The sequence below is a fragment of the Cygnus olor genome, chromosome 4 (genome assembly GCF_009769625.2).
Source record: "Cygnus olor isolate bCygOlo1 chromosome 4, bCygOlo1.pri.v2, whole genome shotgun sequence".
Taxonomy (NCBI): Eukaryota; Metazoa; Chordata; class Aves; order Anseriformes; family Anatidae; genus Cygnus; species Cygnus olor.
The window spans coordinates 33883575-33895663 of NC_049172.1; the positions used below are offsets into that span (position 1 = coordinate 33883575).

Here is a 12089-nt window from a genome sequence, read left to right on the forward strand (position 1 = left end):
TTATTTCTCAGGCCGCTGCTAAGTTTTTATGTAATCATTACTGTGGAGTAGAATAAGGACAACATTTGAAGTATGGTTATGCACTGAACACTCAGTGAAGCTTTTAAAATGATACCTGACATCCAGTTGCATAGCTATAGATAGACATTGATTGATTTTTATTCATTTTTTACAACGAAAATCTGTTAAAGTCAGAAATAGAGGAAAACAAACATTACTTCCCTTTCATAATGTTCCCTGTAGCTAAGAAAAACTATTACAAAGATAATTCAGTTATACTTTACTCAGTCTGATTTGGCTTTTCTATTGGAATTAGTTGGATGTTGTTCTTTTCACTAAAATATTTTTGTTTATTAATACTATGGGAACCTATATCTGGCATCCTTAGGCAATATGGAAAACTATGAGCTTTGATTTATTACTACAGAATATACTCATCAAAGTAATACAGAGCTACACTGCAGTTTTAGATGGTCCAGGCTGGCTTCTGCTGGCAGCACAGCCGCAATGATGGAATGCTGTGTGGACTACAAAAATGTGCTCAAGGAGACTGGTGAATACTTTAGATGGTAGCCTTTTCTGAGCTTTGCTCTGTTACTGCTACCGGTAGAATCATAGAATCACAGAATGGTTTGGGTCGGAAGGGACCTTAAAGACCATCCAGTTCCAACCTACCTACCACAGGCAGGGACACCTCCCACCAGACCAGGTTGCTCAAAGCCCCATCCAGCCTGGCCTTGAACACTTCCAGGGATGGGGCATCCACAGCTTCTCTGGGCAACCTGTACCAGTGTCTCACCACCCTTGTAGTAAAGAATTTCTTCGTAATATCTAATCTAAATCTAACCTCTTTTAGTTTAAAGCCATTACTCCTTGTCCTGTCACCACATTCCCTGACAAAACGTCCCTCCCCAGCTTTCCTGTAGGTCATCCTTTAGGCACTGGAAGGCCGTTATAAGGTCTTCCTGAAGCAGTCTCTTCTCCAGGTTGAACAACCCTAACTCTCATCCTGTTTTCATAGAAGTACTCAGGGTGGTTTATGTAACGCTGTTTCAGATGCATCTGCGTTAGCAGCAGTTGTGCCTAGTGTACAAGTATTCCAAGGGAACCTGATGTGTATGCTCTCCACAGAAAAGATGTTACAAGATCAGGCCCTAATTATTTTATAATTGTGCAAGGCTTTAATCATAAGACCTTAATGACTGGCCTCATTTAAAACACTTTAGGGACGTTGACTTAAATAAAATGCTGTTGTTGAATTATTTTCTTTCCCAGCAGTCTGAGCACTTTCTATTTCTCTCTCTCTGAGGAACCTGTGGTGCCTAGCAAACAGAGGAATGAGCCATGTAATTAAGAGATTCTGGGTGCAGGTTCTCTGATTATCCATACAGCTGCTCGACTGGTAGGCACAGGGCACCCAATTTTCAAGGCATGCACAATATGTTCCACTTCTCGTCTTGACTGATCTTAAATATTCCATGTTCTTTGATATACATAGATACAGCAAAAAGAGTTGAAAATGTCCTTTAGAGTCAGTTGCTTCCAAACTCGGGGGAGAGAGGGCAAGAAATCCTAGGAAAATTTTGGTCAAGGTCACCAGTCAAAGATAATTGGTATCAGATCTCAATAAATCTGCATGCAAGGCACAGAGAATCTTCTTTTGTACAGGTGTCATCAGAAATAAAAGATCTGAATGCCGCTTCTTAAAAATATGTCCTGTACTTGGGTAAGTATTGCCTCTTCATATCTCAAGAGTGCATTGAGAGTACTGGAGCTAAAATGAAAACAATGCAAACGAAATGTCATAAACCACTGCAGAATATTATCAGTGTGGCTGAAGGATAGCTTATGAGCCATTGTAAATACTTTGCTTAGACCTTACTGTTTTGAGGTTAAATTCCAACTTGAAATGCAAAACAGGTAAAAATATCTGATCTTGATAAACTGAGATCTTTGTAAGTAGCTGTGCAAGATGAGATGATGAAAAGTAAAATGGTATTGGTATAGTTCCTAGTACTGTAGTCTTGATGTCTATAAAGATATGCAGTTGTGACAGCTACATTTCATTATAAGAAACAGCATTTAGCTGTTTTTAAGCTGGTCAAAATTCAGAATTTCTGTTCTGACCTTTTATCCTGAATCAAAATAAGAAACTGAAAGGCGTAATAAAAAAGATTCCCAAAACTTTGTTTTAGGGAATACTGAAAAGATTTTCTAGAAACATTTTATTTCAATAACATAAACTTTTCAAGGCATATTTATAGTACAGATAGATTTCGATAAAATATTTTGAATTCCTTTGGTAATCATGTTCAATAGAATCTGAAAAAAATCAACAACAATAAAAACCAAAGAAATCTGAAAAAAGTAGGTTTTTTTTGTTTCTTTGTTTTTTTTTTTTAGTTGGGCAGGCTGTAAAATCCTATGCTTATAAAAAGTATAAAGTTCTATTTCTGGGGAAGAGATAAGTGACAACTACTTCCCCAGGTGGAAACCTTCCTTTGGGCATTTGGAGTCTTTGTGTTTGCCATTTTAAGTATCTTAGCTGGCTGTGGGCTGTACATCCTGCTGCTTCTCTGCTGGTCTATGTAAGCAATACTTGAGATACAAGTTGACAAATGAAAAATGTAGGTAAAATTCTGTGCTCTCTAGTAGAGAAATGCATATTTATTTATATATATAAGATTGAATCCATGTGCTTAAGCTCTTTGAAATTACATCAATATAATTAAATTTTGGAGTAGTGACTAGTGTTAGTGAATAATATTAACACGCGCTAAAAAATGTATTTCAAGCATTACACTGTTTTTGCTACCATAAGAAATAAAGCAAAACCAACTATCAAAGAAAACAAATATCCTGTATTGAATAGCAATAAAATCATTAGCCATCACAATAATTCCTAAAATTCCTACACCATTTGGTTTTAGATTGCAAACTTTATCAGTCATTGATATGAATGTTTATACAGATGTTCAAACTATTTTTTAAAATTTCTATATGAAATGAGTCTTTCCTCTTAGTTCTTGTTCCTGTCTCAAGTCCAACCCTTTTTTCCCCAAAAGAGCTGACCTTAACAGAACACCCTTGACAAGTAAAAGACTGATAACTCTCATTTATTAGGAATGATCATAGCTACTAAAAAGAAGTCTTTCATATACCCAGAAGCCATCTTCATCTCAGTCCATAGAGTAGCATTGTTGTTTTCAAGCACTGAACACAGGTTCTGAATCAAAACTCAAAAGTTAATGTTGCTTATGTGATATACAAATTTAGCAGCTTAGGTATCTTTGCATCTTTTCCGTGTTTAGTATAGGATGTTCTTTGGATGCCTTTCAGCTATGTGTTCTCTACATACTAAATGCCTAACTTGACAGCCTGAGCCATCCTCAGAAGCTTTGCAAATAAGACAGTAATGATTCACTTTGGTTTGTATGATGTTGAAAATGTAAACCACATTGTTGTAGAGCTTGCTGAAATTAGCATAGATTGCAGGATCAGCTTTTCATCCATGCTCCAGGTAGAGGGCAATCAGTGAGACAAGATCTTCTTTTGTTTTGCTGGAAACATGGAAAAGAAATCAGACAGACTTGGCCATGTTACTTTCAATGCATTTTGTTCTCAGGCTGATGAACATAAGTGATAGAGTATTTCTAGCTCTTACAAAAACAAACAAAAAACCCTACCCCCCACCAAAGATGACAAGAACAACAATCAGTATAAACAGGCTCTTTAAGTAGAATCCTGAACATTTTGCTTGTTGGAGTTGAGGTCTTCTGCCACAGGTAATAAAAATCTCATGCTTGTACTCCTGGCATAGTTGCAGTCAGTGACTGCAACTGACTTTAAACAGACCTAGATTGGCGCCCCAAAAGGAGGAGAAATAAGAGATTTAGTGTAAGATTTCATCTACAAGGAGCTGATTCTCTTCTTTCCCTTTCTCTCTCTTTGTGTTTCATATTCATCTGTGAAATGGTTTGGCTGAAATGGGCTTCTTATGGTTTAAGAGAAATAGTGGTTTTATTCTTTATATAAATTGCAAATTTTAAGACTTAGGAGAAACCTTTAAACAAACCTGTTACAGAACATCAAGTCACAGAAATTTCCCCACTTACTTTTTGTAAGTCATCGTAGTGTGGCCTTCTATTCAGCTATCAGTCTTTTTTTTTTCAGTATTTTTAATTTTATGGTTCAGTTTCTTCTTTTTTTTTTTTTTTTTTACATTTTTCCTTTTTTTCTTTCCTGTTATGGGGAGAAACTAGTGATATTCGACTGTATTTCTTAGATGCCACTTTGCTTGTTTACTAAAGAAGTAAAAACTACTTCCTCAAGCACAACAGGAAGGAAAGAAATAGCAGTTTATTTTCTGTTTCATTCTGATTTCCAAATAGTACAGACTATCTGATAGTCACAGGGCAAGTATTTATCTTGTTGTTCCCCTAGCTTTTCTGGCTGTTTGTTTTGGCTGCTTCTATTCACACATCTATAGATCTTCATCAAATAATAACCAGGTCTCTATCATCAGTCCCCAGTAAAAGTCTTCCTCGACATTTAGTCTAACTAATGGGCAGATTTGTGTGAATGCTGTGTGTTAGGAGGAAAGCTCTGGTTATTATTAAGCTTTAAAAAAGAGCTTAACTGCATTTGAAATGTACTCTAGTAAAAGGATGTTATTGTGCTACAAAGCTTCAATGAGAGTTCACCCAACCCCCTTTTTAGCAATTGCTTCTAAAAAGGCATCTTTTCTTTATTCGAGGGATAAAATGAGGAGGAATCCCCATTTTCTATATCAGGAAAATAATGATTAACCTGATAAGTGATTGACTAATTAATCATTTGAGTAAACTAATTGTTATACATAAACTATGCCTTATTTTTTCTTCTGTATCTCATGTGAAAAAGCCCATAAAGTGAGCTGTGATGTGAAGACTGTGCTTGTGCCAACATCAGTCTCTTATCAGGAGACTCATCTCTTTAGAAGAGGAATGGATTCTTGTTCCTGGCATCAGAACATGCCAAAAAAAAGCTATGTAAACTGGATTTTTCTTAACGCCAAACCATTTCTTTTCTGTGAGATCAAAACTTGGGACGTGAGAGTATAGAAGGAAGATTGCAGATAGGAAATGCCTAGGCTTTCATAAATGTTTATTTTAGAGTAAATAAGCTTGGGGTTTAAGGAGCCAGCAAGACGAAGTGGCCACTGTATTTGAAATCTGCTCTTTCAGTTTAATTTTGGTTTCTTAACAAATTATCTTTTGAATTCTAGTTCCCCATGTTTTGGCTTAGTTTAGAGACAGATCTCTCTGTGTATGTGTCTGTGTGGGGGTGTATGTATATGTGTATGTACATGTCTGTATGTGTATATTTAAGACTTGAAAAATGCAAAGCCTGGATCCAAAAACCATTCATGTTAATATCTTTTGGCTTTATATCCATCATTATCTGGAATGTGATTAAATCTCTTTTACTTCACTGGGCCCAAAGCATGTGTTTAAAGTCAAGCATGTGCTTAAGTGTTTTCCTGAATAAGGATGCTTTCCTGAATGAGAATTTAAAGTGAATGCACTCCAGTAAACGTCTTTTTCCATATAATTGTTCTGTGTCTCACCAAAGACTGAGCTTCTGTTAATATATTTGTCTTTCTAGTGGATGTAGAAAGAAACATTTGATCACAAAGGTTGAACTCCCATTTTAAATGCCTAATTTCCTTGTAGTTATAGCATGCTACGTTCCTCTTGGAGCAAAACTCTATTTCAGGGCTGCAGTAATATTAGAGGAAAAGAGAAATACTCCTTAAAATGAACTTGCATCTCATCATTGGTCTATAAATTTATTAACATCCATGAATATTAGAGATTTGGTTCAGAGGCACCATTATCTACCTTCAGTTATTTTGTGGAGAAACCTCTTTCATTTGTCACCTGTGCAGCCATTTATAAAATGTTAAAGCTAATATATAGCAAACTCAGCAAAAGAGTGTAGTTTAATGTAGTTTTTAAAGGTAATATGTTTGTGCCTTATTACTAGTTAGATAAATGGCTTTTTAGGATTAATTTATTGTTTGTCTGCAATTGCAGTGGCTGACATTTTTTAAAATGAAGGACAATATTTGTACTGTGAAAAATGAGATGTTTTCAGCAGTCAGTTTTAACCTGCTAATATTTTTGTGGTTGTGATCTAAAAAAACTGGCCATATATTGACTCCTTGTTATGGTAATGCAATTTGTAATGTTAAGAACATAAATAAAAAATCTAGTATCAGTTATCAGGATTCAGAAGGTATATAAGAATACAGATTTCCCCCCCACACCCGGAATCTCTCTGTAATCATTCTTGTATGTATAACATAATTGCTTGTTATTTTTTATTGCAAATATTTATTTTCCAGAAAACACATTTGTGATTGTAAATAGTTTGTGCTAGTGAAATGGTTACCCTCATTTAAGGAATAAAAAAGGAAAAGGGGAAAAAAATGAAAAAGAAGAAAGTCTTTGAGTCCATTATCTTATTTCTCCTTTAAAATCCTAGTGTTCCCTGTAAGAAATTCAGATATCTTAAGACGTACAATGAAATGCTAACATTGTGGTCTTGAAAACTGACGCACAGATTGGAGCCAGACTGCAGAAAAAAAATACTAGTCCAGTGAATCTCAGTTTGTGTTTAAGGAAAGAATTCTAGTTTGCGCCTCATTTAGAAAACAAAAAACAACTGAAGTGATTGTGTTCTAGATCTATACATTAAATGGAGGCTTGGGATTTCAGGTTGTCTTGATTTGTCCTTGTATTTATCTTGTTAGTTTTCAGTATGATCTGTATGTATTCTAATTCCCTCCTGCACAAACCCTTCCTGGAATGGTGATGGAGTGTTTTGTGATGCAAAGCTGTCTCAGTTGCCTCAGCAGTGCCTGGATCCCAGAATAGTGGAAAGGTAGGGTATTCTGAAAGATACAAATGGGTTTTCAGGAGTTAAAACAACGGCGATGCTCCTTTTAAGAGTGTCTGTTTCCTCTCAAATTCAGTTCAAAAGCCTGATTTAAATTTTAAGCAAAATTAGAACCTCCCTAATGCTTTCGTTTTTACACTTTCTTTTAGATTTGGCATTTCCCCTATTTGCCCAATAGCTGGCATTTTGACGTGTATGTGTGCTCAAGTGTTTTCAAATCTGATTAATACACAGAGTGCAAAATGTAACTCCTGAACCTTTCAGCAATTGCAGCACAGTTACTTATGGCATGAGAAGAATAGAAAAAGATGTATTTGAGGAGCTACTATAGCATTTTTGATGTCTTTGTAGAGCATCTGTAATAATCCTCTCTGAAACTTTTGGTACTGCAACATTGTATTTAAATTTTAAGGAGCTTAAAATAGAACACTGCTGATCACTTTGTCCAGTGGACCACCAAGCTAGCTGAATAACTTCCTCTCTGTGTTGACAAAAGTTTGAGGTTGTTTTCAGATGTTAACTATTTTCTCCGCTAGAAAAATTGAATTATGTGTAACTGCTTGCACAAATAAAAGGCTTTTACGCCAGGGTAGGGGATCTGATCAGGCTGTCTTTATGGTAGGTGGAGTAGATGGGCTTCTTCAGAAAGCAATTGGAGGAATTAATCTTGTGGAGGAGCCTACATCTCTTCATTTACTAGAGAGGACACCTAGGAGATTGGCCTCCTTAGGCGAACCTTAGCTGTTTGGAAGCCTGTGCAAAAATGACAAACAGCTGCATGATGGATTGCATTTTTGCCGTGATATGCAAGGCTTTGGCAGCCATTAATTCCATTACTACTTTTGCTGATTATTTTCCACTGCAATTGCTTGTTGCTGTTTTCTATTTATATTTTGCTCATTTCACTGGTGCACAAGGTTATACCCAGAACATTCAGCATCTCTGCAAGTGTGCAAGTGCATTCTTTGCAGAGGTATTAGGGATAGCATTTGATGTTAATCAAAAATGTGCAGATAGGGTTTGTTCTGGAGCCTCAGAGTCAGAGAAATATTTCAGTTTAGTTATATGTATTTTGGGTCAGGCTCAAGGTTCTGAAATTTCACTCTGAAAAATACTGGTCATATATTTCATTGTCTGTGAGCATAAAAACTTTAGGCAATTCGGAGTTTTAAAAATAGGCCATGGTGTTACAATATATATGAAATGTATGAACTCTAATTTTTTATAGTTGTTTGCTATTATATGAATGTAATTTATTGTGCCCGCAGCAACCCGAGGACATGCTGGAAAATGAGATGATTCATTTCAAGTGTTTTATCCTAGTGAGCAAAATTTTAATCAGTCAGTTTTTTAATCCCAGTTCTGTTATTGGCACACTGTGTAAACTTGGCAAGGTCACAGAAGGACTCCATTGTAGACACAGTGTTGCATCTCAGCTAAATCAGTACTGCGTATGCTTTAATTTATCTGCATTATAGAATTTTTAAACAGAACTATAGAAAGGTGCTCTGAGTTATGCTAAAGGTAATCTGGTAACAAATTTTGATGAACGTGAGATTCCTCTTGAGCTATGGTTTCTATTTCCTATGTTTTTTTTTTTACTTCATCTTAAAACAAAAATCTCTAATCTAGTATTAAAGACATGAAACAACAACAACAATCACACTGACTACTGTTGTTTTGTCATTCTTACAGGTTTGTCAGTACATTGTTCATTGAGCATTGTGAATTGTTCCATCCAGTGAACAGGAACTCTGTGATCCATTTCCTGTACATCAAAGCATCCTTTTTGCTTTTATCAAGAAGATGCTACCTCTGAGGATGTGAATGGTAATTCAGGAATATACAATAGTCCAATATCCAAAAATAGCTGAGTATGTCAAATGAATAGTGATGGTATTGTAGAAGATTTTCTAATTGCCTTAATTATAATGAGAATGGATATTTCAGAAAATTCTGCCCCCAGTGTGAACAATGTCTTAATTTTAAAAGGGATAAAGAAGTCCAAATGCCATTGACAGTTGATGGAACTAGGGTCCAAAACACACAGCTGACTGCTGAAAATGTGACATAGATGTCTAAGGTATGTTATTTTTTTTTTTACCCACAGATAAATGTGAGAAACACAAGGTTTTGAGGATGATGGACTGACACAATCCAACAATATAAGAGAGTATGATCATGGAACATGTTCCATGCTGCTTTTTTGACATACAGGTTCAATTTATTTACAAGGCAAATACGAATTTTCCTTCAGCTGCCAGAAAGCAGAATGAATTTCAGATCAACCACTGCATTAAAAACAAAACAACCCCCCAAACAACAAAACAATCCCAAATGGTGGATACTAGCAAATTATAAAAGAAGAGAGAAGGAGCCAAAAATCAAAAAAGGTATAAAATGAATGTTATTTTACAAAGACACAGAAATGTTTAACAGAACATTAAATTAGGAAAATGTGAAAGCATGTTTTTGAAGAACTTGAGTGACAAAGCCCCAAGTAAATTACTTCTAAGTAGGGAGGGAAAGAAGGATGTACATATATTTTAATACATATGTATGTTTTATAACTACACACACACAAAAAAAAAAGCTTAAAAGAGTTGGAAAAAAATGACTTGAATCATACATCCTGCAGGCCTTTCCAAATAAGTTTTTAACAACTCAATTCAAATGATAGCTAAACAAGTTGACACATCTTCAGCTTTGAATATTATCTCATGACACGCTGCTTTTCTATTCTGTAATTTTCAAAAGTGTTAAATACTACTGCTCTTAAACTCCTCATTTGCTTTTTGTCCTGCATCACATATGCTGCCATTGCAGCTTGTTGTTTTCAGCTTATCAACCTTCCTTTCAAACAAGGTGGCAAACTCAGATTGCTGAGTGTCCCATGCCAGCAGTACCACTTTACTTCTGTAGAAATGATGGGACCTGGCAAGTAGGCAAGAACCATTAAGAAAACTGTGGAATATATCACAATTAAGATGCCAGCAATATTGACCCCCAATCATATGGAAGTGTGTTCAAACAGTAATTTTTGAAAGACGGATACTGATGGCTAACAGGAATTATGTTGGCCTAAGCGGTCCCGTTTTCTCGTTTTGCTATTGTGGTACGCCCCGTTTTGAGATTATCATCTTGCTATTATTTTCTGAGATAGTTTGACCTTGATACAAATAGAGTAATTTCAAAGTAACTACCTTTTATGATACGTATTAGCTTCTTAAATCCTATGCTGGACTTCACCAGCTGCAAAACAAAGAAAAATCTCTTAGGTCATCTCAACCACAAAAAGTGCCCAGAGACTGGGAAAACTAATGAGAATCCAGCAGCTTGGGAATGAATGTTTTCTAACAGAAATTACTTCATTCTAAGAGATAACACAGAAGTTGTGAAAAAATGAGGAAGATAAATTCAAAAATGCATGGGAACCACAAATTCATACAACATATTGGCAGTTGGATGGAATAACTGTCCCTAGCTCTTATCTTTCAGTGTCCTTTCACGCTGTTCTTGGTGCTTTAGTTTGGAGAAAATTAAATAGCAGATTTTGGAGATGTTGAAACTATTGAGCTAGTTCTTGTTCTGCCTTATCACCTATTTATAACACTATAATCTGTAGGAGAGTCTGCTTACAAATTTTAGTAGCAGAAATCTTTGCACAGACATATAAAAGACCACAGAGCAAAAGATTAAATCAGTTTAGTGTAGCAAGCTCTCTAGCATATTCTTATAGGTAAGCATATGAACATCCCCCTGGCTTTTAATGCAGACAATAAACAAAGTTGATTAGAGTAAATATACCAGCCATTTCTTTCAAATTTGGGTATCTAAAGATGTACTCTAGTGTTCCCTGACAGAGGCTGTCTGAGAAGCTGAGCATAAAATGAACCTGTTGCAAACAAAAGCCCCTTTGTACATCTGACCTGCTAGTTTTCCAACTTTACTGATGTCTGACAAAATTACAGTGACTGGTTTTTAGTTGTCTTTGTTAGCAGAACCAGAGCCAATACTCCAGTTTCCACCTAAGGCATGGGCAGAGCCTTAGTGTTAGCTCTGGTGACCTGTTTGAGACTGTGGTGGAATGCCAATATTTTCTTTGTAGCAGCTCCAGACCTGGCTGTCCTTACCTACCTGGGTTTTCTGCGACATAAGGGGTTTGCTCTGTCCCATGCTGAGCAGCTTGTCTAGCTACTGCAGCACCTTCCCAGCTTGTACCTTTCCCAAGCCTGCTAAAACTTTGCTGACTTTAGTCTTCCATTTGCTAAAGTTGCCTGCTGGACTAGGCCAGGTGTGTCTCCTCGGTGGTCTGTTTACTTGTGTTCCTGAGTGTTTATTTTTTAAACTATTTTTTTTCTTTCTTACCATCATGAGCATTCATCCTAGCAGCCCTAGGGGAGAACCCTCCCTAGATGTGGCTGCAGGTGGCATGAGCTTGGCCATGGGATAAGGTCGGGCAGCCCCCAATTGTGCTTGTGCTCTTCAGGGATGGGACTCTGATTTCCTCAGTGAGTTAAAACACTCCCTGCAGGCACAGGAAGCCTTGTGGGACAGCATTGGAAGACTCTGAGGGGGTCAAGGGAGCCAGACTTGATGTGGTCTAGTCTGTCTTCCAAGTAGGGCTGAAATTAGGCAGGCCCAGCTACTTCACTCAATTTCCTCTGGCAAGTGAGGCTGGTTGTGCCAATGTCAGCTGTGCAGAAGATGGGTAGATGAAGACATCGCCCTATTTCTGACTTTGCATTCATGGCAGTAAAGGTGCACTATGCTATTTTGTATAAGGGAAGCTCTGTGTAGAGAGAACGTAAATATGCTGAGTGATTCTTCCATTTTTAAATACTTCTTTTTAGGGTTGTGAAAACTGTAAGGAAAACTAATTATTCCTAATTATGTACAGGGTACTGGAAATGCAGCAAGTTAATGAAAGAGGGAAGAGAGGCAGCCCTTTTTAGAGACTTCAGACTTCTGATGCAACTGGTGAGTACGTGACTACCAAGTGGGATTATTCTTTGTCAAAGTGTTCAGCAGTGCAAGTAATGATCCCATGTGCAGCACAGGAGGGTTAACTGGCTGACTTCAGTATACAGCTGTACATTATGCCCCCCCCCTTTTTTTTTTTCAGCAAGGGAGTTAGGTCTCTGTGG

General features: G+C 36.7%; 1 protein-coding gene across 4 annotated transcripts in view; it reads left to right on the top strand.

Moving 5' to 3' along the window:
* The window catches only part of LOC121069755, a 193377-nt gene that overhangs the window by 61211 nt on the left and 120077 nt on the right, over positions 1–12089 (top strand). For all 4 annotated transcript variants that reach the window (XM_040556195.1, XM_040556198.1, XM_040556196.1 and 1 more), the window contains exons 3-5: positions 8638–8772; positions 9053–9335; positions 11843–11922. In XM_040556195.1, coding sequence (XP_040412129.1) covers positions 9131–9335; positions 11843–11922 — 285 coding nt within the window. In that variant the 5' untranslated portion in view covers positions 8638–8772; positions 9053–9130. The remainder of the gene's footprint in view (positions 1–8637; positions 8773–9052; positions 9336–11842; positions 11923–12089) is intronic.